We start from the raw sequence: 24,719 nt of genomic DNA on the forward strand, positions 1-24,719 counted from the left end.
CAAGAACACTGGAGTGGGTTGCCATTTCCTTCTCCAATGCATGAAAGGGAAAAGTGAAATTTAAGTCGCTCAAGTCGTGTCTGACCCTCAGTGACCCCATGGACTGCAGCCTACCAGGCTCCTCCGTCCATGGGATTTTCCAGGCAGGAGTACTGGAGTGGGGTGCCATTGCCTTCTCCGGAACCCAAGTCTGTGTGACTTCAAATTGCTCTCTGTATCTACTCTAGCTGGGAGACAGAAGATTTCTAGCTGAAAGACTGCTTGTGCAAATATTAGGAGGCAGCTGAAATGAGCAAAGGGCTAGACCCAGAGGACGATGCATCCCAATTGAACGGAAGTTGCCTGGAATGGCTCTGACTGTGGTGGCCAGAGTGCCTTGGAATGGGAGAGCTCAGGACACACTTTTGACCCCCTGCTAGAAGCCTCTAAGGTGGAGCAGTAGTGTCTGCCACACCCTCTTCCTACACACCCCACCTAAAACCCCACTACCTTCCCATGGCATTTGTAATGGGATTGACCCCAATGCTCTGGAAAAAGAGATGGGGGTGTCCCAGCACGTGTTCACAAGGACATTCCTGTGCCTGTAAGCAGGAGTATATGTATACTGGTGTTGCCCACTTGGCAGCTGTGTGTGTCCTCACTGTGTGCATGGAAACGTGTGTGCTTGTGCATAAACTGGATGCCGACAGTCTGCATATTCAGCCTTATCTTGAAGATGGGTATGGCCATTTAACTTATATGTGCTTCTGAGTGTGTGGGGGCATGTGGTTTGTCCAACTATCTCCTGAGTGTGTTTGTGACCATTTGGAGGTTAAGTCTAGCCCTGTGTGCAAGAGAGACTGCCTGCTTACATGCAGGGATACTTGCATGGCTGAGAACATGCAGGGGGTTCTGTGGGCTCAGATGAATGTGTTGTATATGCAAGGACCTGTAGCCAGGTTAGGACAGCCTACCGGAGCCACTTCACAGGTGGCTGCAAAGAACAGGGGAAAGAGTAACCAGGTGTTCTGGGGACCTGAAAGAAGTCTTTTTTTTTTTTTTCCACTAAATCTGTTTCTCCTTCTGCTAATGAACCAGAGTATCCTTGGAATTGAGGCTCCTGGGGTGGAAGGAATCGGGGGAGACAGAAGTCAAGAAATCCAAAGCACCTGACCCAGCAGTTAGAAATGGGAGTGGAATAGTATCAGCCAGGAAGGGCCAAGGTGGGGGTGGAAGGTGTGGGTACTCAACCAGTCCCAGGGAAGTTGCCCCTGAAACATAGCCCCAGCCCCAGGCTAGGTCTACAGTGCACACGAAGCACCATAGTCTGCTTTAACTTCTGAAACCCAGTCCTTGGCTGGTGGTCTCCCCAGGACCAGGCAGACTCCCCAGCACTCATCCCATAGATGGGACATCTGCCTTCTTGTTGCCTAAGGTTTACAGCCGCCTCGCACGCAGCACACAGCCCTCGCACCTCTTTTCTTTGCTGAGAGTTCCCAGAACTGGAGCAGAGGAGGTCTGGAGAGATGAGCTGGAGAAGCTGGTCCTGGGATGCCACGGCAGCTCTCCTGACCCACGACGCTTATAGTAATGGAGCTTCAACACCAACTCATACTGACACCCGGGCTCCGCACTCAGATCTAAGTCTGACTTCCCTCTGAGCCGTGGCTTCCTCTTCTGCCTAACCAGACAGGGTTGGAGGGTCCAAACGGGGCTTGCTGTCAGGTTTAGAAATCAGCCCTACCTGGGCCCCAAGCGCCCTGGGCACGCAGTAGGCTCACAGCCCGCACGCTCAGTACACACCAGCTAGAGTTATAATTAGTAAGTCTCTTCTTTGTAGCTCAACAGGGTGAGACGTCCTCTCGTGCCGCTGGCGCCGCGGGTCCGTGGCATCCGCGGGGACCCCGCCCCCGTCCCCCGCGCGCGCGGCCCGAGCCACCCGGTGGGGTTTCTGCGCGCTGACGTGGGCGGATCAAAGCAGCTGCCGGCTCCTTATAAAGCAGTTCGGGCTGCCCGCGCCCGGAGACCGTGCCGGGTGAGGAGCAGAACTCGGGCGAGTCAGCGAGAGCCCTCCAGTCCCCGAGGGACCCCAGCCGGCTGCGGCTTGCCAGGATCCCGGGCGTCCTTTCCAGGCAGCTCGCGAAGAGGACGCCCTCGCCGCCTGCCCAGCCCGGAGAGCGCTCGGGTCCTCCAGGGGCCGCGCTCGCCGTTCCCCGGCCCGCCCGGCCAGGCGAGCGCCCCAGGAGGTGAGCCGTGGCCGCGGGCAGAGGGCGGGCTCTCAGCCGGGACCTGCCAGAGCGGGGAGCGGGGGTGGGGGACCCCGTTGGGCACCCGCTCCCGGGCAAGCAAAGCCAGTCCTCCTCCGTAACTCTGTTCCTTGGCTCTCCCAAGCAGTCCCTTCGCTGAGAGCAACCGCTGGGGCCTCGGGGCGCGGGCTCTAAGCGGATGAGAGGTAGAGATGGGCTGTACAGACCTCGCGGCCCGCCTCGAGCCTTCCAGTCCCGGTCCCCCACCCCCATTCGACCCTCTCCCTCCGAGTCAGCCCACGGATGAGGTCATGCCCGAGCCATCCCGGGGGTGGGGGACTTGGATCCAGCGGCAGAGGGTGTGTGTGGTGGGGCGGGAGAGGGTGGCAAAAGGCGGAGAACGACTGCAGCTCCTACTAAATTGGGGGGCGGGGGCGGACGCCTTTCTTTGAGACCTGCTTCCAGAAGCGGCAGGGTGGGGGTGGGGGGAGGGGGGAGTTTGTTTACAGACCTGAGCTCCAGGCTGGGGGAGGTAGGGAGGAAGAAAGTCCTGTCCGGGCCCCGAGGCACCTCTGGAACAGCCGCGAACATCTGGCTGAGCTCGCGCACGGGCCCCACACCTCCCACCTCCCAGAGCTTAGGTACCTCCAAGACCCTCACGGTCCTTAGGCGCTCGAGGTCTGGCTTAGAGGGGGTAGTGGGAGGAACCCCGAGTTCCCCCACCCCACCCTTCCCGATTCCAAACTAACCCGTTTCGCGGGTCACCCGGCGCATCGTCCGCAGCCCAGCAGACACATCTAGGAAGACTCGTGGCCAGAGTCAAAGCCGTGTTGAGGGCCTCGCCTCGCTCGGCTCTGCAGGTAACCTTGAAGCAGTCGCTCGGCGTCACCGGTTCTCTGGGTCGGCTCTGTAAGCTGCGCACCTCCTGGCTTCGGGCCGGGCCCGAGGCGACCTTCTGCGCGGCGTGGACACAGCGCGAGCCCCGGGTGCGGGTTCCCGGCCTGGCCAGCACTCACGCGGGAAGGGGGTGTTTGGTGTGCGCCCGTCGACTCTGGCTCAGAGGGGCAGCCTCGCAGGCAGCGGGGTTTCCAGGGCCTTCCAGAGCCCAAGCCTTATAACCACCTGTTGGAGCGGGCCTGCGGCTACGCTTGCGGTGCCCACGGTGTGCACAGCCGGGGAGGTTTCAGCTCTTGCCCGCTGCAAGCCGGGAAGCTTGAGCCTTCTCCCCAGCGGGAGGAGGAAGGGACCGCTTGTTTCTCCAGAGACACTGTGCTTTGATGCGGGTCCACTACACGCCTGATCCCAAGGGAGGTTCCGAGCCGGGCCTGAAGCAAGAGGTCGGGCAGTCCGGGGCGGACCGCAGCAAGTGGAGAGTCTTATAGAACGACCAGATCAGAGAGGGCACTTAGTTTCCTCTTCACCCCATGCCCGGAGCGGGATACCGGGGCCCAGGAAGAGAAGGGGACTTGCCCAAGGTCCCAGGGCACGGGAGGCTGCTGCCTAGCCCACCTCGAACCCGGGTTTAGCGCCCCCTGGCGGGCCGGGGGCTCCGGGAGGAGCGTGCTCCCTGACCCTCCAGGCGCAGGCTGAGGGTGACCCAGCGGCCCTCGCGGCTGTCCTAGACACTCTGACAGTGGACAGGAATAATCAGCCAGCACCCAGAGGCCCAGACCGGGAGCCGCCTCCCCCAGCGACGTGCCAGGGAAGCGAAGGGAGAAGCCCAGGACCACCGGGGCTGCTCCGAAACAGCCAGGGATAGCTTGGAGGCCTGAGTCCCGGTGCGCACTCGCGCGGCCCCCTTCTCTCTCTGCGCGCTTTGGGCTGGACACGGATCCCCTGCGGTGAGTCCGCGCTCTTCTCTCTCCGCGTGCAGCCCTTCCTTCTTCCCACCCTAGAATGCTGGGCGCCTTAGGGGGCAGCCCACACTTTGGAAGGGGGTGGGGGCGAGGAGGGACAGTGACCAGAGTTTTCGATCTCTTCCCCGCCGCCCCCTCCCGGCAATATCCAGCCGATATTTTTCTCGTTCTCAGGAGCGTGTGGGAAGGGGGGTCTCAGTTAGACTTAAGACCCCAGCTGAAACACCACTCCTGCTTCCCCGCCCCCCAGTGCCTTAGAGCTAGCACCACTAGCTTGGGAGAACTCTGCGGAGGAGAAAGAAAATGTAATTCAGAGGTTTCTCCCTGCCTTGCTCTGGGTCATGCAGCAAGGTCCCAGAAAACAGTGGGATTTAAAATATGTGTCTGTGCGTGTGTGTGCTCTTAAGGCGCACACGTACATGCACACACTACACAGGTAGGTGTAATACTGGGAACTTAGGGAGAGGGGGCTCAAAATACCTGCAGACTACTGGAGACTGGAAAGACCTCAGGAGATGGGTGAAGTCCAGGCCCTTGTTTTTATAGACTGGGAAGCTGAGGCTGGGGTGGTGGAAGGTCCAAGGTCAGACAGTCAGATGAGAACACCTCTTTTTAGTCAAGCGCCCCTAACTAAGGCGCCTCCTTTTTCCAACTCCCAAAACCTTTAGGAAGAAATCCCTTTGTCTGCTCCTCCCCAGGGAGGAGGGCCTGGGACTGTGTTTGTCTCCGGACTAACGCCAGGTGTTGGTAAATTTGGGAGAAGCTGGGAAGGGAGTTAATGAGGTGAGAATGAAGAAGCGGGGCGGGGGAAGAAGAAATAGAGAAAAGGCGGAGAAAGCGACTCTGCGGCCTGCGGGCGGGGTAAGGGTACTCCGCGGCCCAGGACGCCGCCTGGCGGCCAGGGGCGGCATCCCGCCGGCCCCGTGAGCTTCCCGGCTTAGCCAAGGCTAGGCCGCCCCGCCTCTGATCCGGCCTGGGCACCATCCGACCCTCCAAGAGGGCACCGCTGGAGGAACTAGGAATCTCAGGACCCTGAGTAGCCCTCACTGCACAAAGACTTTTGCCATCCCCTTTTCATCCTACCCGTCACAGCCCGAGAAACTGATGCCCCAGAGCAAGCCCCCGTTTTCCTTGTCTTCTCACGGTCCATGATCTCACCCGACACTGGGTAGACGTGAGCGTAGAAGACTGCCGCTCGTTGGCTGAACAATCCCATTTCACATCTCCAGGCCTCAGTTGCTCATCTGTGAGATAGGGGCAGTGATAGTACCATCTCCCAGGGTTGCTGGGAGGAAAAAAAAATCGTTCGCGTTAGTGATGTTCTTTTTAAAAGGTGAATTGTGTCATAATCACAGTTTGAATAACAACTGTGGTCCCAGTTTACAGAGGGGGTATAAACCGAGCCCCAGCGGGGAAGGAGAATGCCCAAGCCGGCAATAACTAACAGTATTGAGGCGATGAGAAACCAGATCCTGGGCGCGGAATCTGCTCTTCCCATTGCCCGCCTTCAGCTTCTGCCCTCGACACCTTCCGTCGCTCTCTAGGGCGGTGTGCCTGTCCCTCTGCTCAGCTTCTCTCAGCTTCGCTCTCTGAGGTTCTCTCTCCCTCTCGCTGTCTCTCCGCCTGGTCTCTCCTGAGTCTTTGATCCTGTCGCCCCTTTCTCTTCTCGCCGCGGGCGGCTCTAGGTGGACACGCCCTCGGCCGCGCTCCCGCGGCACCTAATTTGAGCCAGACGCCGGCAGCGTCCGGGACTATGTTGGGCTGGAGGCGACGCCCGCCGCGCGCCCGGCCTCCCCGGGCCCCAACCCCTCCTTTGTAATTTGAATAAAACGCCCCCACCCCCCACGCCCGTGGCCCCCGCCCCACGCGCCGCCTTAACCCGCAGCCTCCGCTCTCCCCGACTGCAGGCGGCCTGCGCGCAGGACGAGCGACGGCGGCCGGCAGCGCGGCTGGACTTCGGCGCGGCTTCCCCAGGGTGAGACCCCCCTGCGCGCCCGCCGCGCGAGGATGAGGGCGCGGCCGCAGGTCTGCCAGGCGCTGCTCTTCGCCCTGGCGCTCCAGACCGGCGTGTGCTATGGCATCAAGTGGCTGTAAGTAGGGGATCCGCGTCTACGCAGATGGGCCCCCGAGGGCGGGGGAGGCGGAGAGCGTTAAGGGGCCCCCTGGATCGGGCCAGCGTACCTAAGACCGGGGAGCAGAAGTAGCCTAGGGGCTGTGGACGAGTCACCCTTCTCAAGCCTCCTTTTCCTTCTCTGTAAAATATTGTCCTTACCTGCGGGAGGAGCGAGACAGGGCGTGGAAGACGACGGAATTGTTCTGTCCTGTGCAGCTGAGAGTTACGCAAGACCTCCACCAGGACAGATGGAAAGAGCGTGGTCGAGGGGCTCAGTCGTAAGGGTCTGTGCCCTGCACACAAGGCCTGCTGAATATTACGTTCCTTGTCAGTTTCCTGACCCTAGCTGGAGGTCCTCAAACAGTTTAGACTGCCCCACCTGCGTGACCTTGGGGAAGTGTCTCTCAGCTTCTGGGAGTCTCAGAGTGTTCCTTTGTCAAAAGAGGGAAAGAGCCTCGGTCTCACTCAGGTCAGATGAGAAGGGGCTCATGAAAGAACCTCCTTAACTGTCAGATGTTCTGCACATGTGAAAGTCCTTTAGACAGAAATTATTAATGGAAGGGTAGGTGGGAGAGAAACTCTCTTCCAGCAGAAGGGAGTGCCTGCTCTGTGCAGGAGGGAGCAGTGAGGGAAGGCAGAGAGGAGTAAAACCCAGCCGCTTCCTGGAGAAGCTGCCCTCTGGTCTGGAAGAGATAAGCCCAGGCTGTAAATAACTTCCAAGTGCTCCAGAAGAGACCAGGGCAGTGTTGTGGGACTGAGAGGAGAGGAGCCTACCTGGTAGGGGCACTTATTGGGAAGCCAGGTAGATTTTTCCCGGGTAGTGCTCCTAGGAGGGACCTGAGGAATCCCTGGAAGTTTGGCGGGTCGGGGCAGTGAGAGAAGGGCCCTTTTGGGTGGAGGAACTCCCAGGGTGGTTGAAAAGTTCAGGACAGGACACACTGTATAGAGTTCCAGGTCGGGGGCAGGGAGCCATGCAGATAAGACAGGCAAGGGACAGATTATGGAAGTTGGGGAGGGACTGTGAGGAAGGTTCGTGGATTAGCTGGAAGACAGGGCGATAGTGGCTGGGCCACCAGCAAACAGTCTTGAGGTCACCAGCCCTGCCTCTTCTGGGGCTGAGTTATCGATTAATTTTCCTCTGGAGAGGGGAACGCCATCTTTTTGCATTTCTTGTTTGCAAGGAGAAGCCTGGGCTCAGCGGCTTCCCAGCCTAGGGTGGGGTGCGTGTGTGTGTTGGGGTGGGGGGTGGGAAACCAGCTTTTCTCAGCTGCTCCTGATTAGTTTTATGAGAAATCAGCCACTTTCCTCCTTCTGCTGGTACCTGGCTCTGCCCCAGTTGGTGAGAACCTCTGATCAGAGAGCCCAAGCCCTTCTCGTCCACCACTAACATTGTATAGATAAGGAAACTGAGGTCCAGAGAAGGAAAGCCATTGTTAAAGGGCAGAAGGAGCATCGGAGGCCAAGAACTGGGCTTGCCACTAACATGTTGTGGGGTACATTGCTATCATTCCCTCCGAGAAATGTGTGACTTGCACGGGCCTCCAAGCTGGCATGTGGCTTGGTAGGGTCTGCAGTAGATGGCTAGTTAAGCCCAACATCCATGCTATCCCCACTGCATAGCCTAGGCTGCCACAAAAAAATGAGTATACCTCAGTGTCTGCCTTAAAAGCACTTCCAGCCTCTTGAGGGAAACAGACATATAACGATACAAAGTGGACTTTGGGCTGTGTCCTAGAAGAGGGAGCATGGGAGCCCAGAGGAAGAGTGGTTAGTCCCACGTAAGGGAGGTGACTTTGAGCCAGGCTTCAAAGGATAGATAGGATTTCAATGGCCATGGATGGAATGCAGAGCAGGCATCCTAGGCAGAAGGAACCGCAGGGACAGAACTGTGCATGTGGGGAAACAGAGAAGCCAGAAATTACAGGAGCTTACCAGTAAATCCCCAGAGCTTTAGACATTTAACTTTGATAAAACTCTTGTGAAGTAGGTGACATTCTTATCGCTACCATTTTACAAACGAGGAAACTAAGGTACAGAGAGGTTAAGGAACTGGCCTAAGGTCACACAGCTAGTTAATTAATGGTGGATGTGGGATCAGAAGCCAGGCAGACAGGCTCCATGAAGCCAAACCTCTTTGATAGCGGTTAAATTGCTGGAGCTGAAGATACAGGAGGAAGCAGGACAAAGAGTGGAGTTTAAGAATAACAATATGTGTGTATCTGTGTGAGTATATATATGGCCTTGCAGACCATATGGCAAGGTCATATATATATATATATATATATGGCCTTGGAATATGCCAGGCACTGTTCTACGTTCTTGATGTATGTTGTTTCATCTGTCTCCCAACCGCCATGTGAAGTGGGTTCGGCCATCTCCCTCATTAAACAGAAGAGGAAGTAGAGGCTCAGCGGGTCTTTAATGAACAGGGTGTCACAGCTAGTAGGCAGCAGGGGCAGAATTTGGACTTAAGCTGCCTGGCTCTATTTCCTCTTGGTCTCGGAACCACAGGAAAGTTAGGAGAAGTGTACAGTGGGGATGAAAAGCTGGGGGTCCTGAGGATGTGGCTTTGGAAAGTAAGCTGAAGAGGAGAGGGGAATTTGACATGGGAACTGAAAGCAGACGTGGCTGAGTGACCCAGAATGCCTACTGATGGGGACCCAGGACTCAGCCTGAACTTCCTGTGGAGTAGGGGTAAGGGAGAGGGGGTGGAAACGCCTGGGGGGTCCCTCCCCTACCTCCCCTCCCACCCAAGCCAAATGGTGGGAGACTCAGACCAGAGAGTGTGGGGAGAACCTTCTCTGGCTGTTGTGGGGGCAGAGAGGATGGTTCCAGCCTTCTCTGAGCCTCTGGAGGCAGCCCCAGGGTGGGTGGAGTGGCCCCAGTAAGTCTGCTGCTCATTCTGCGTCAGGCCTCTCGAGGAAGAGTCCGAAGAGACTCAGAAGGACACAGCTGCCGCAGAGAGGCTGGGAGAAGCACTGGACCCGAGTTAGGAGACCTGAGTCCCAGCCTGAACTCTGACAGTTCACTAGCTGTGAGCCGGACCTCAGGCAAATCAATCACTTGAGCCTTTCTGAGCCTCAGTTTCCTCATCTCTACAGTGGAGTGAAAGAGCCCTAGCCTGTGATCTAGGAGTTCTAGCCTGGCTCTGCTTCTGATTCTCTGATTGGCTGCTTGTGTACAGGTCTGGGCAAGCCCTACCCTTCTCTGGGCCTCAGTGTTCCCACTTGCACAATGGAAGGGGGACACTGAGGCTCGGAGAGGGACGGTGACTTGCCCAAAGTTGAACGTTAGATGGGCAGCTGAGCTGGAGCTGAAACCCAGGTCTCTGCGCCCCTCACCACCACCCCACCATTCCCAGGAGAGCCCCAACTCCTGAATGAGGAGACCTCAGCCATCCCACGGCCCCCTTGGCATAGGCCTCGCCTGTGAACTCTCTGTCCCCTCCTGTCCTCTCTTCCACCTTCTCCCCCATGCACCCGCCCCCAGATAAACCAAAATGTTTTCAATTAGGGGTCTGCTACAGTGAGGCAAGCCGGACGAGATGTCCAGACGGGTAACTCCCCCACCTCCCACCCTAATCCTTGATTACCTCCCCAAGGGGGCCTTAGTTAGAAACGGTCATTACCACTAATTACCAGATGACCGCATCGCCCTCCTCTGGAGTGGAATCCGCTGCCTCCTGCCTCCTGATCTCCCGGTCTGCACGCTCCTGTGAGCCGGCCTCTCCCAGCACGCTGCAGCTGGCCGCTCTGTCCTGACTGCGCTCTCCGCAGCCCCGTGCCCACCCAGCACCTCCAAGATGGTTCCCATTTGTCCTCCGCCCTCCTGGGAAGGCTGAGACTCATTGTCCACACTGGATTCCCCTCATGGAACCTCCCTCACCACCAGCTGGGGAGGTGGATGCTTGATGACTTCGGAGATGGATAGACTGACCCAGAATAGCTGATCCAGACCCCAGGAGTCCAGAGAACCCCTCCCGGGAGCCGCAGTGCCCGGTGCTCAGGAGTTACCTGAACTGAGCTCCCCAGGAAAAGTCTGAGCTTACGTTATACACTTTCTGAGCAGGAGCCCAGGGAAAGGACCTGGAAGACAGCCACCCTGCATTGTGCCTGCTGTATGCCCAGTACCGTGCTGGGTGTTTCTCGTATACCTCCTGTAATCGTTCCTGTTGTGAAATAGAAAACTGGCTCACAGGGGAAGGATGGAAGCTGGGCAAGGGTGATGGGCAGAGTGGGCTCAGGGCAGGCTGAGTGTGGATGGACCCCAGCCCAGTAGAGAGGGAACCCAGGAAGGTGGCATCCGGAGGAGGCCGAGCACCCAGGCATCGGACCGCCTCAGTGTCCTCCTCTGATTAAAGTGGGTAATATTCTCCCAGGCCCCCCGAGACATTGTGACAATGGGATGAAACTGGGGACTGCTGTGTCCATCTGGGGCAGTGGGCCCATGTGCGTGGACAGTGTTTGCCAGGTGGAGGCAGAGACGTTTTAACAACCAAGAAACAGGCTGGGATGGGGCATTATACTGCCCCTGTGTGGTCCCCCCTCACCCATTACGGGCTGCAGGAATTCAGGCAGCAGGTTCCCCAGGTATCCCGGCATTGGTAGGATCAAGCCATCAGGCCTGAGGTCTGTACCAGCTACACCAGCTTTCTTGGCTCACGCCTTGGGGAGGGGTGGGCCAGGGATGGCAGTGAGGGAGAAGCCCAAGTCACCCACAGTCAATCTCAGACAGGCTGGGTTGTGCCACCGCAGTGTGGCCCCCAGGCTGTGCTCACTTGCCCTGGCTCTGCTTCCCAGGCCTCTGGGAAGACTTCTATATTTTGGAGTTGTAGGGGCATGGCAGAGAGAGGCAGGAGGAAGCCAACTAACCTATTAGTACCTATAAGCACATATCATTTCACTTGGCCCCTGCAAGGCCTCCAGGAATCCCCATTATGTGGTTGATGCTCAGACAGTGGCAGCAGTTTACCCAAGATTGCACAGCACGTTGAGGCCAGAGCTTGAGTCCCAACCCGGGTCTCCTGACTCCCTCTGGTCCAAGATTTAAGTGGCAACAAGTGAGGAATTCCATATATGAATACTCCAAATGCTTTCCAGCCATTATCACATTTAAATCTTAACCATAATCCTTGGAAGTAGAATTTATCATTTTCTTATAACAAATGAAGACCATGAGGCCCAGAGAGGTTAAGTAACTTACCCAGGTCATACAGCTGTCGCCCAAAGCCTGAGCTCTCGCCTGGGCCAGTCTATGAGCTGAAACATCTAGGTTGCTTTATAACTGGTGATAGGTTTGTGCAGCTGTCTGTTGAGGGGCTCCTTGAGGAAAGGATCTATATCCTTCATTACCAAATGAGTCTGGGAAGAGTTGGTGCTTAGTAAATATTTCTCCCACAAACAGATCAAGTTCATTTTTTCATTTAGGTACAGGAACAGGGGAAGGGCATTCCTGGCACCAGCAAAAGTCTGGGCACAGGCATGGTGTCAGGGTAGTCCCTGGCAGAGAAGCTAGGAGTCTGGTATAGTGGATATTTCAATTTGTGGGGGAAAAGGACAAGAGGCTGGAGAGCACTGGGGTGGTGGCAGGCTTGCCACCTGAGGGGCTGTGAAGTCAGAGGGGAGCCCTTGACCTTGACTAAGTGAGTGCAAGAGGCTGAGGTAGGAAGAGGCCACCAATGCAGTAATGTGGTAGATTTCATCACAGGGCACTGACCATGGTGTGTCAGCCCTGGACAGAGCATGTGACACTCATGGAGTTAATCCCCCAGACAGTACTGGGAGGGGAGAGGTTACTTGCCTTGCTCAAGGTCACAGGGGAGTGCGGGTGACGGAGGCGGGGATGACAGGGCCAAAAGTCTGCCTAGGCCTGTGCTGTTCTTTGGCACTGGGCTGCCTCCCTTGGGATCTCAGGCCAGGGGCTCAGGAGTCCAGGCCTTGCCAGGTCTCAGCCCTGACCCTGGGTGAGGTCTGCCATGGTCCCAGCAAGTAGGACACACAGCACGCAGGCCTGAAGGCTGGCCCCTGCTTTCCCCTTGTCCTTCCAAGGTCTCTGCTGGATTTCTAGACCCTGGCCCTAGGGTAGGGACCAGGTCTATGTGGAACTCTTTAAGACTGTGGGGTCCCTCTAGCCTCCACTTAGAGGAGGTGCAGCCTGATGCAATCTGCTCCTGAGAGAAGGCCTGGGAAGAAGGCGAATCTAGGATGGTCCCCTGGGCCTAAAGTCTTAGAATTTCAGTGCCCAGAGCCGGAATCTGGGAGGCTCAGAGGTCCTATAGCATCATCAGGGTTCATAGAGAACCTCCTAGGCCAGCATTCCCAAAGCATGGATGAGGTTAGGACTCCTCAAATAAAGGGTTTTGTGCTCAGCAGACTTGGAAGTTACAAACCAGGCCTGTTGCTTTGCTGCAGGACTTCTCAAGGCCTTTAAAATGAAAATATGCATAGTTATTCTTCAAGAGGGGATATAGTATACCACATCCCTAAAATGTGCTTGACCGTGGATCCGCTTTTTCAGAGTGTCTCACTGGAGCCTGCTCTGGGGAATACAGTTTACAGGTACAGACACTGAGACCCAGAGAGGACAGTGATTTATCTAAAGTCACACAGCAAGTTAATGGCTGTGTGCTTAGTCACTCAGTCGTGTCCAACTCTTTGCGACCCCATGGACTGTAGCCTGCCAGGGGATTCTGGCAGGGGGAGTCTGTCCATGGGGATTCTACAGACAAGAATACTGGAGTGGGTTGCCATGCCCTTCTCCAGGGGATCTTTCCAACCTAGGGATTGAACCCAGGTCTCCTGCATTGCAGGTGGATTCTTTACTATCTGAGCCACCAGATAGTAATTGAGTACCAGTAAGTGCTCAATTAATAATGTATATTATACTGATGACTATAATCTAGCACCTAGCATAGTGTCTGGCTCAGTATTGAGTGAATGTTGCATAAAAAATAATAATCCACAGCTGTGTGAGGACTAAATAAGGCAATGGATGTGAATGCTTTGTGAACTAGAAAACTGTTAGTCTAATTATAATAAAACTTAGGTAGGGTTGGGGGGTGGTCACAATCCTATGTAATGAATGAGGGCCTCCAGCCCAGAAAAGGACAGGGATGTGCCCAGGGTCACACAAGGGTGGGAGGGAGAGCCATTCCCCTACTGGGGACAGCAGTGCTTGGCCTCCTGCTTTCCCAGCTGCTTCCAGTAAAGGCTCCGGAGCCACTGAGAAAGGCTGGGGCCATGCAGTGGGTGGAGGCAGCAGGGTCCCTCTTGGGCCTGACTTTTCTTTTCACTGGCTGCTTTCTGGCCTTGTGCTCCAGACCTGACTTCCTTTTCACTGGCTGCTTTCTGGCCACGTGCAGGGCCCTGTCCAAGACCCCGGCGGCCCTGGCGCTGAACCAGACGCAGCACTGCAAGCAGCTGGAGGGCCTGGTGTCAGCGCAGGTACAGCTGTGCCGCAGCAACCTGGAGCTCATGCACACCATCGTGCACGCCGCCCGCGAGGTCATGAAGGCCTGCCGCCGGGCCTTCGCCGACATGCGCTGGAACTGCTCCTCCATCGAGCTCGCCCCCAACTATCTGCTCGACCTGGAGAGAGGTAGGGGGCCGGCAGGGCCTGCTAGGGCCTGCGGAATGCGTGCGGGGAGAGGTGGATGAATTCAGGCATAAATATATGTGTGTTTAGATAGGTGGCTGTGTTCATGGATGGATGGATGGAAGCGTGATGGTGGATGAGTGAATAACTGGATGATGGATGGATCCACGGATGGGTGGGTGGATGAATTAATCATGGACATGGGTGTTTGGGTGTGAATTGATGAATGGATGAACATACGGGGAGTGCAGGGGAGCCTGGATGACAGTACAAATGCATGCATTCCCCTCAGAGCTGGACAAAGGAATGAATGATGCAGGGAGGCTGGTGGGCGGGGTGGGAGTCTATAACGAGAGTGCGACTGAGCCCACCCTTAGGGCAGACAGGTGTGCCACATGGTAATTCTAGACCAACCCGACTCAAAGTGCTGTGAGAGGCCCAGAGTGATAGAGATTAAGGAGCATCTGTGGAGAAGACTTTCTGGAGGAGAGAGCATTTGGGATGGATTGGGGTGGGGGTTCCTGTGTATCATAAGGAGGCTTTTGAAAGGCAGGAGATCAGTTCTGTCCCTTACACAGTGACAGGCCATGTGTGTGCAGCACTTTACAAAGAAAGCCCCCCTTCTTCCTGAATTATCTCAACTCTCCAGAGCAGGCCTGTGAGGTAGGTATATCATTCCCACTCTACAGTTAAGGACACCAAGGCTTGAGAAGGGCAGTAACTTGCTTGGACCTGAAGCCAGGACCCCACAGCCAAGGCACGTTGGCTCCATCTTAGTTGCTAAGGCTGCTGTAACAAAGCCCCACGTTCTGGGGGCTTCTCACAAGGGGAGAATCATCTGCATCTGGAGGCTGGAAGTCCAAAGTCAGAGTCAGGATGTCCGCAGGGTTTCCTCTGAAGGCACGAGGGGGAAGACTCATCCCTGCCTCGCCTTCGCTTCTGGGGACTGCCACAGTCTGTGTGTTCCTTGGCTTGTAGCTGCATCTCTTCCGTCTCTGTCTCAGTCACGTGGCCTCTGCCCTATATGTCTCTGTGTCCAAGATTCCCTCTTCCTCCAAGGACCCCCGTTGTTGTATCCGGGCCCACTCTGATCTGTCTAATGACCTCAGCTCAGTTACACTTGCAAAGACCCCATTTCTGAATAAGGTCACGTTCACAGGTACCAGGGGTCAGGACTTGACTGTATCTTTTTGGGGTACACCTTTCATCCCGCAGCAGGCTGTTTGCTCGCCTGTCTTTGAGGAGCTCAGGGACAGGGCCCTCAGTCCCTGAAAGCAGTCCCTGATGTGGGGGTGGGGCGTGCAGGGTGCAAGTGCAGTGTGCTGAGTGTGTGAGGGTGTGCCTGTGGGGTTGCTGGCTTTTCGGGCTTCAGAGTGAGTGTGCCCGTCAGCTAGTCCATTTGGGGGAGGGTTGGGGGGGACAGTCGAATGGCCCTCGTGCCACCCTCCACCTGCTCCATCCACTCGCCACCCCTGGCCCCATCTGGCCCCAGAGGCAGGTGGGGACCTCAGCCCTGGGCACGGTCCGATGCTTGGGTCGCCTGCCCTGGTTGATCCTGCTCCTTCCCACAGGGACCCGGGAGTCAGCCTTCGTGTATGCGCTGTCGGCGGCCGCCATCAGCCACGCCATCGCCCGGGCCTGCACCTCCGGCGACCTGCCCGGCTGCTCCTGCGGCCCCGTCCCAGGTGAGCCACCCGGGCCCGGGAACCGCTGGGGAGGATGTGCGGACAACCTCAGCTACGGGCTCCTCATGGGGGCCAAGTTTTCCGATGCTCCTATGAAGGTGAAAAAAACAGGATCCCAAGCCAATAAACTGATGCGTCTACACAACAGTGAAGTGGGGAGACAGGTAACCACCCCCCCGCCCACCCCCCAGATGGTTGTGCCTGTGCCAGTTGGCCTGGAAAGGGCTACCCGGTGTGCCCCAGTGGAGGGGGTTGGGGGGGACGGGCCCTGATATGCCCACACTGATTTGTTCCTGGCCTCCCCTGGCTCTTCCCTCTCCAGCTGCTTGGGGCTTGCCTGGCTTCTTCTCCTCCAGGGGGTCCACCGGGGTTTGGGTTGGAGAACGTTGGTGGAGCAGAAGGAGCGCTAAGCTGGGAGTCAGGAGCTCTAAATCCATTGTGTGACACTGGGCGAGTCACTTCCTCTCTGCCCTCAGTTGTTCCCATCTATAAAATGGGACGGGTGGGTGCTCTCTAGTACTCATTGTCACATTTTCCTCAGACTCCTCCTCTGGGGCTCTGGGCCAAGGCTGGGCATGAGAGGAAGCATGGAGTGGGCCGTGGGCCGTGGAGAGCTAAGGGTCATCTCCTTGACTCTAATGGGAACTCTCTCCCAGATCAAAACCCCACCCTAGTCTCCAAAACATGATTTCCCCTCCATGTATGTCATTATCAGTGTTGCTTTAACTCCTCACCTCATTGTGCAGAAGGTTGGAATGAGTGCATAAGTGAATGAACGACCTTTTTAACAAACCTGACCCTCATCTGTGTGCCAGACACTGTGGTGGGTGCTTGCTTAGCTTTCTCTTCCATGGTCCATGAAACCACACTGTGAAGGGGCGCTGTTACTCTCCTTACAGATGGGGAGCTGACCCCGGAGGGCGGGGTGTCAGCTGGGGATGACCCTCATGACCTCCGCCCTGCAGCCCCCCTGGGCCCCTTGTGCAGAGGCCCCAAGTGAGGCAGAAGGACGTAGGTGGCTTGGCCAAGGACACACAGTGCGATGGAGCCCAGGTCTGTGGGATTCCAAGTCCAAGGTTTCCACGTCCTCACCTTCCTCTCTCTCTTATCTCCCTTGTGTAAGGATTCTAGGATGTCCAGGCCGTCTTTGGACAGTTGGGGAAACAGGTCAAGTCACCCTGTGGTCTGTAGCAGAGTCTGGCTAGGGACCAAGAACTTCTGCCTCCGAACCCTGCGGGCCTGCTCCCCACAACCCTTGGAAACCCACTGGGAGCCCTTCACCATCCTCCTGCCCAAGAACCCAGCCCCACTCCTGCCCACGGCCAGGCCCCAGCCTCATGGTGCCATGTGCAGGCTACACTGGCAGCCATCCCATCCCGTGGTGCAGTCCACTCAGGGTCCTCAGCTTTGGGGGCATCTCACGTTTGTCCCATTGGAGAAGGAAATGGCAACCAACTCCAGTGTTCTTGCCTGAAGAATCCCAGGGACGGGGGAGCCTGGTGGGCTGCCGTCTATGGGGTCACACAGTCGGACACGACTGAAGCGACTTAGCAGCAGCAGCAGCAGCATGCCTGTCCCTGGGCCCTGATGCCTCGGAGCTGGCCTCCCTGGGGCCATTCACAGGGGCCCAGGAGGGTCAGTGACAGCATGCCTTGCCCTGGCACCGAGGCCTTGGGAAGCCTGGCCCTTCCTGCCCTCTGCGCTGAGTTGCTGAGTGTGGTTTACTTTTCTGGATGACTTAGAAGGACCTCCTGCCCTTGGGAAGCCCCACGTGCCCTGCGGTCAGGTTCACTTCATTGTGTGCTCTCCACAGGCTTTGCTGAGACAGTTCCAGCCTCTAGACCCAAGTGGACTCCCTCACTCCCCACTTACCGGCACTGTGAGGGGTAGGGAACCCTGGGACCTTGAACAGCTTCCTCACTAACTCCCCATGGGATTGCAGCAAGGCTCCCTCCGTGTGCCTCAGTTTCCCCGTACTTTTGATGCACAGACAGGCCCGGGAGACCCTTGACCCTTGTAGTGGAGCCCACAGGGCAGGCGGGAGGGCAGAGGGATCCCAGTCCTGTGTGCAAGGGGGCGGGGCTTAGACTGCAGAACTGGATGACCTGCAGAAGGCGTCTCACTCGCCCCTCAGGTTCGCAGGGAGAAACTGAGGCCTGCGGAAGTCAGTTGCAGAGTCATTTCCAAAGCCACGGCTAGAGTCTCCCCAGGCCCTGAGCCCAACCCTGCCCACCATAATTCTTACTTAGACAGATTTTTCAAAACCAAATATTGATTTAACTTCAGTAGTTCACAAGACGCTTTCATATATTTGTCATCTTGTTGAATCCTTTCAACGACTCTATAAGGTAGCGATTACACACCTGCTCAGCGCACATGAAGACAGGTGCTGAGTGATGACGCGGCAACAGGCAGCCGCGGGGAAGGCCAGCCCCTAGCACCCACCTCTTGCTGCTGCTGCTTCTCCTCTCCGTCCCTTCCTTTTCTTCTCCCACTCCCTTTTTTTCAGCAAGCATTTTGTGAGAGAGGAAAAGCAGAGAATGTGAAAAGCCATGGCTTTCGGAATTGCCCTCGGAACTGGGTTCAAATCCCAGCCCAAGATCTCCTAACTGTGTAGCCTTGGGCGGGAGACTCAGCCTCTCTGAGCCTTCATTTTCTCTTTTTTAAATGGGGAAATTAATGGTATTGCCCATGAACGACTTCTGTGCTGACGAAACCATTTGAAGTGGACTAGGTACAGTAGATGTGTGAATGGCACCGTTACCCCTGCGAAAGCCACTCTCTTCCTGCCCCTCCCAGCTGCCCCCCAGGGTTGGAGAAGGAGCTAAGGATCTACCCTGCAGCTTTAGAGCAAAATGCCCTGTCCCTTGTCCCTTGTCGCCCGGGGCAGGCAGTGACTCCCTGAGAACACTGGCAGGCGGAGGGGTGGGGCCAGGGCCCAGGGCAGGCAAGGGAAGGAGCCCCACCACCCAGCCCAACGCCCTCCCCCTGTCCGCAGGCTCTGCGCGCCTCTCTGGAAATGAAGTGTAAGTGCCATGGGGTATCTGGCTCCTGCTCCATCCGCACCTGCTGGAAGGGGCTGCAGGAGCTTCGGGATGTGGCCGCCGACCTCAAGACCCGCTACCTGTCGGCCACCAAGGTGGTGCACCGACCCATGGGTACCCGCAAGCACTTAGTGCCCAAGGACCTGGACATCCGACCTGTGAAGGACTCAGAGCTCATCTATCTGCAGAGCTCCCCTGATTTCTGCATGAAGAATGAGAAGGTGGGCTCACACGGGACGCAGGACAGGTAAGGGCCTGCTGCCTCCCTGGCAGGAAAGGTCAGTCATGTGGGGCATGCCCCTTCCCAGCTCAGGCCCGGGCACACACGGTCGGTCGGGCTTCAGTTGGCATTTGGGGAATGGAGTCTCTGCCTGGTCGAATGCTGAGTGGAGGTGTGGGGTCCCAGCGGCCCCGAGGAGAGCTCCTGGGAGAGGCTGTTGTGCACCTCACCCACGCAGGGGCTCCTTGGGAATGGAGGCTCGTGAGAGGTCCCTACCTCACCTGCCCCCTAGTGACAGAGACAGATGGGAAGAGACAATGACTATGTGGGAGACAAGGGCTAGGAAAGAGGCTGCCTGACATAAAGTAGGTCCTCAGTAGATGTCTGTCAAATGAATACGTGAAGGATCACGTCAGACAACCTGCTGGTTGGACAAATGAGCTGAGCCATGGGGCGGGGGAGGCAGCAGGCAGCCCCGTGGCCACACCCGAAGTCTGCACAGCGTGGAGGCGGTTCCAGGGCAGGCACGCTCCAAAGGGGCAGCAGGAGAGTGAGGCCAGCCTGCATTTTGTGGAGAGAGGGTGCTCCCACGTCCCTACCTACATCCACCCCTCCCAGACCCTAGCTCTCTCTTCTAGCCTCTCCCCCGCCTCCCCCTACCCTCATTTCAGAGCCAGGGCTGGGATCCCTATAGCAAGGCCTATCGTAGAGGCTGAAGCTGATCCAGGACTGGAGAGAGGGAAGGAGCCAGTGGGGACAGCAGACCTCCTGGGTGCCAGGAGGGGCTGATGATTCAGAGGGGCAGCTCTTTCCTGAGATGGTTCAGGAGGAATCCAAGCCTGAAATGCTATAAAGAAATAGTTGTGCAATCAAATACACTGGGAAATTCTCTTTGCAAGGCACGAGAACATATTAAGGGCTCTGAGGAATCCCGCAGTAAAGGATCTGTCTAAGCCTCTGTTTCCCAGAGGTGTTTGGCTGTGGAACTCTTTTATTAAGGAGCCCCTAATAGCATTCCACAAGACGAGTGTTCTTTGGGGTTAAAAGAATATTGAACCAGAGTGAGGGTGTCTGAGAACGTGTCTGGCACATAGTTGGTGCCTGGCCAGCTTTTGCTTCCTCCTCAGCCCACGTTCCTGTCTCTAGGAGGGGGGGCTTCTTTGGGGGGCTCCCTCCTCACGGGCCGGGGCAGCAGGCTGTAAGAGGAGGCCCAGGCGCCCATCTGGAGGCCAGATTGAGGAGGTCAGGCAGAGTGAAGATGAAACCAGGTCAGGCCAGAGAGACAGGAAGGAGCGGGAGTCTAGGCTGAGGACCCGGGTGGGTGTGATGAGGATGGGGTAGGGGTAGGATTCTAGAACCCACAGGACCTGGGGGAAGCCCACTGAGGACCTCAGAGCAACGAGGGGTTCTCCCTGGAGCCCTGGGCCGGCTGTGCCTGTGTGTGTCTCAGGAAGGACAGCTCCCATCCTGACACCACAGCTTTCTAGCAGGGGGACCTGAAGCTCAAGGTTGTCTTCTGTGCCTTGGGGACAATGCCACACACCTGGAGGGTTGGTGTGATTCGAATCACACAGCCCCTCCATGCTGGGTGTGATCAGTGCCCTGGGAAGGGTTTGTGAATGACTGGCTCCCCGGAACCCCTCCCTGAGGCTGCCAGGCCTCTTCCTTCCCAGCTGTTGTGACTCTGCCCCAAGGACTTGTCCCCAGACTGTTGATGAGGACGCCCCCTCCCACAGCACCAGCAGCCACCTTTGCTTTCTCAGAATGCTATCCCCCCCGCCCCTCTGGTTTCCTGCCATGCTCAGCCCTCAGCCATTCCTCTGAGGATGGGCTTTGGCAGACAGCTGTATGGGTCCGCTTTTTCTGTAGTAACACCACCCCGGTGGCTTACAACCACAGACACTTTTTACATCCATTATATGAGGCTCTGGCTGGCTGTGGAGGGACATCAAGTGCTTGGATTGTGACAGAGCGAAAACGGGGAGCCCAGAGAGGCCCTGACTCAGCCTGGACAACAAGGAAGGCTTCCTGGAGGAGGGGAAACATGAACTTTACTAGGTTGGGGATTTAGGGGTACAGGGGGTTGGATGGAAATGAGCTTTGTTAACTCTAAAAGGCAGGTGCATAGGTGGTACACGTAGCTGGGCCCCCTAGCCAGACAAGATGCCCTCCTCAAATCCAGCCTGGTGAACTGAGGCCCCTCAGCAGTCCCTATTCCAGACTCTGAAACCTGCTCTATCCCCAGGCCCCAGCCTCCCCAGCTCCCCATCACAGGCACCATCATAGGTCTGAAGCTGGAGGCCAGATTTCAAAAATTGCATGTCAGGGACCCAGAAATAAAATGAAACCCTTTCCACCACCCTTTCTTGGTCTAGAGACCTTCAGAATAAGACTGAGAGGGACTAATGGTGTTGAATGACTACAAAAAAGCCCAGAAAGGTTAAGTGACTTGCCTGAAGTCACACAGCCAGTGAGCAGCAGAGCTGGGGTTTGAACCCAGATCTGCTGGCTCTGGGGCATATGTTGTTCTGCTGTTGCTTCCTGTCTCCTCCCTCCTGCCTGGAACTGCATGCAGCCCCCACATGCAAGTCACCTTTTCCTCCTGACTCCCCCTCCAGGAGATCTCTCCTTTCCTCTCCATGGCTCCTTTCTGGCTCAGGCCTGGCTTCTTTTACTCAGCTGCTGACCAGTCTCCTCCCTGGCCTCCCTGCCTCCAGTCTTGCTGCTTCATCCATCTGTCACCCCTACCTTACATTAGGTCAGGTGTTTGTTCTCCTTGCCCTCACCACCCTGTGCCCTCCCTTCTATCTGAGATTTCTACTCATCTTTCATGCAATGGCCTGGATGACCCCTCCCCCTCCAGGAAGCCTTCCTGAACTCTCACAGACCCGGTGCTCACCCTGTGTGATGCTGGGCAAGTCCTCTGCCCATTCTGTGTCTCAGTTTCCCCATCATGAAATATGGGGTTGGATTTGGTCATCTCTAGGGCTTACTCACCTAGGACACTCTGGGATTCCTTGGTCCACGTGGCTGTGGGCATGCTTCCCATGACAGCACCTTCCCATGACAGCACCCCAGCGAAGCCTTAGCCCAGCTAGATGAAAATGCTGACCTGCACAGACATTTCCTCACTAGACAGAAGAACCGATGGCAAGGATATTTGGGGTTTATAGTGACCTTCAGTGTCTTCTTTGCCCACATGAGTGATTCATTTCTTCCTGAATCACTTCCAGCCCATGGATTCTCTGCCCCTTAGGGTGGGGAGAATGAATAAGCACTGGACTTGGTTTCAAAGGACCCCTCAGCTTGAGCCCTGCTTATCCGCAAACCCTTGTGGGACCTTGAGCAGGCCTCTGCCCTTTGCTGAGCCTGTTTCCACCTGTAAAGTGGGCATAGCAATTCCACTGACCCAAAGACCCTCCCTGCCTCCAATAAGATAAAATTCTGGAGGGAAGCACCTGATTCAAAGGGGGCAAATCATCGTCAGACCCTCTGTCTCCAAGAAGAGAGTGCCAGGTGCTCCCTGTGCCTCACGTCTGATGCCATTTGTTTCCGAATTTATCCTAAGATTCTAAAAGTAAAAACGATCTTTGCATTTGTTAGAATATAAATAAGGATTAAATATGAAGATAGGATTATTAATCGTTTGAGACATTTTCAAGTATTTAGAAGTAGAAGGTATAGGAAAAGAGACAAAGGAAACAAAACACCCCCCCACTTTAATAAACACGTGTTAGAAATACAGGGAAAAATGAGAAAGACCCCTGGGAAAAAGAACTTATTTTAAATTCCCCAAAGACTGAGTCAGCAGCCATGGTCGGAGGAGACTGGGGCTGCCTGGCTGGGAGTGGGGGTGACTGGTGAGTAACGGGGGTGCTCACTGACCTCCCCATCCCCCTCCAGGCAGTGCAACAAGACATCGCATGGCAGCGACAGCTGTGACCTCATGTGCTGTGGACGCGGCTACAACCCTTACACAGACCGCGTGGTCGAGCGTTGCCACTGCAAGTACCACTGGTGCTGCTACGTCACCTGCCGCAGGTGCGAGCGCACCGTGGAGCGCTACGTCTGCAAGTGAGGCCACGCGGTCCTCGGGGACCCCCGAGCCCAGCCGGGGGGCCGGAGACACCCCGTGGATTTTGGCTTCTGAATTCCAGATGCCGAGCGTGGACGGAGGCTTGTGCTTTGCCTCCACTTGGAAGCCGCCAGGAACAGAAGGCTGGGCCATCAGGGAAGGAAAGCCAGGACATCAAAGGAGACCGACAAGATTAAAAATAACCTGGCAGCCCGAGGCCGCGGAGTGCCCACTTGCTGCCTTCCAGGCGGGTCTAAGGAGCCAGGGGCGTGGGTTTGGCAAGACTGGTACGGACTCGATCTTTCGTAGCCAGAGACACCAGCTTCCTGGGAAGTGGGAGGTCAGTCTGTCCTCAACGGAATGTTCTGTAGGCGAAGCCCTCGAGACCCCCGGCCCACCCCAGGGTCTGAGCCTACTGGGCCCACCACATGGAACCACTAGCTTGGGTTGTAAATGTTTTGTTTTGTTTTGTTTTTCTTCCTCTGGGATGTGGGAGCTACAGAAATATTTATAAAACATAGCTTTTTCTTTGGGGTGGCTGGCTTCAATTCCTCTTTATATATTTTATATATATAAATATATATATATATGATGATCTATATTTTAAACAAGCTCTTTAAACAGCTGTTTGAAATAAATGCTGAGAAGCCCAGCCCTCCCCTGCAGTTTCTGGCCTCCTCAAGTGAACTCAGAGGATTCCGGGGCTTGTGGCGCGAACTCTCCGGTTTCTAGGCAAGGTGGCGTCTTATTGATGTTTCCCCCAATAGCCCCCCCATCCGGTTCTGGCCCCAATCTCCTTTTAGGATCTCCAGGTCAAGGGCAATGACAGACGTCTTGAAACCCAAACCCAGCTGGCAGACTCTTTGCTCCTCAAGGACACACATGTGGGTGCACATAGCCTGGCAGTGGCATCAGACCTGCTAAGTGGCTTCAAAAGAAACCCTATCCAGGCGCTGGGAACACAGACCTCAGGGAGGTGGTGGCAGACCCAGGCTCCGGCTAGCCCTGGCAGAGTTTCTGTGTGACCACGGGGAAGGCTTTTCCCTCCCTAGCCTCAGTTTTCCCATCTGTAAAGCTGGTGGTAGAGATCAAGACGGTGGTTGGGAAAGGCCCCCAGCTTCATGCCTGGACCAGTGGGCATGGCTGCAGTGGCTGTGGTTGGAGTCTTTTCCTGGTTTGAAGGCGGAGCCATCAAGATTTGTCCTTTTCATGGTTGTGGGGCATGAGGGTGAGGAGGATGGAGAAGGACTACAAGTGTTTTGGCCGAGTGCTTGGAAGCATGTTGGGATGGGATGGAGAGAGGACTAGGGTTCAGACTTGGTGGACTGTGATGTTGGTTGGGTCCAGGTGGAAATACTGAGTAGATGAGCAGATAATCGAGCCTGGGGTTCCAAGGAGAGCCCAGGGGTGAGATGGCCATTTGGTCACTGTCACTAAAAGGCAGCATAGAAAAGCAAAGTGAATCAAGGCTTGGGCCTGGGACACTTGCGCTCTGGAGGTCAGGGAAATGAAGAGAAAAGAGGCAAAGAGAGCAAGAGGTAACAGCCAGGGAGATGGAGAATCCCGGGGATCTTAGCTGTTGTCAAGTGAAGATGGGGGCTTGGAGGGGTGAGGGTCTCAGGGCCCTCAGCACTATTGTGCTCTGAGCTTCAGCCTCACTTCCTGGGACGTGGGCAGCACTGATGAGCGAGTACAGAGTATCCGGGGGTCACAGTCATTCCCCCCGAAGGAAGTAATTATTAATAACCTATATCTGCTGTGGCTGTGGGTGAGTGCACCAGACGAAGAATGTAAAAGAGCGTTATAAACTGAATTTGGTGCACATGGAAGAGATGCAAACACTGAGGGGAAAGCTCTCCACTCCCCAGACCCTGCAGAGACACAGGGTGGGAAGAGGGAAGGCTGTGT

At 56.2% G+C, this 24,719-nt stretch overlaps 1 protein-coding gene across 2 annotated transcripts; it reads left to right on the plus strand.

The window, feature by feature from the left end:
• The first annotated feature begins 1,833 nt into the window (after nt 1-1,833).
• Nucleotides 1,834-23,408, plus strand: WNT11 (Wnt family member 11). Of its 2 annotated transcripts, none has more exons than XM_070383683.1 (6): nt 1,834-2,225; nt 5,989-6,171; nt 13,555-13,790; nt 15,359-15,636; nt 18,471-18,763; nt 22,640-23,408. In XM_070383683.1, the coding sequence occupies exons 2-6, from the start codon at nt 6,089-6,091 to the stop codon at nt 22,812-22,814; spliced, it is 1,065 nt and encodes a 354-aa protein (XP_070239784.1). In that variant the 5' UTR covers nt 1,834-2,225; nt 5,989-6,088; the 3' UTR covers nt 22,815-23,408. The 2 variants fall into 2 exon arrangements, with proteins under 2 accessions (XP_070239784.1, XP_070239786.1); XM_070383685.1 differs by lacking the exon at nt 1,834-2,225 and adding an exon at nt 3,038-4,066.
• Nucleotides 23,409-24,719: the final 1,311 nt, after the last annotated feature.

The sequence above is a fragment of the Bos mutus genome, chromosome 15 (genome assembly GCF_027580195.1).
Source record: "Bos mutus isolate GX-2022 chromosome 15, NWIPB_WYAK_1.1, whole genome shotgun sequence".
Classification (NCBI taxonomy): Eukaryota; Metazoa; Chordata; class Mammalia; order Artiodactyla; family Bovidae; genus Bos; species Bos mutus.

Bases quoted from the DNA above. Each gene is read 5' to 3' on its own strand.
- WNT11 (XM_070383683.1), top strand. From the start codon at position 6,089: ATGAGGGCGCGGCCGCAGGTCTGCCAGGCGCTGCTCTTCGCCCTGGCG. The intron at 6,172-13,554 runs GTAAGTAGGGGA...GGCCACGTGCAG, and splicing joins TGCTATGGCATCAAGTGGCT to GGCCCTGTCCAAGACCCCGG. The intron at 13,791-15,358 runs GTAGGGGGCCGG...TCCTTCCCACAG, and splicing joins TCTGCTCGACCTGGAGAGAG to GGACCCGGGAGTCAGCCTTC.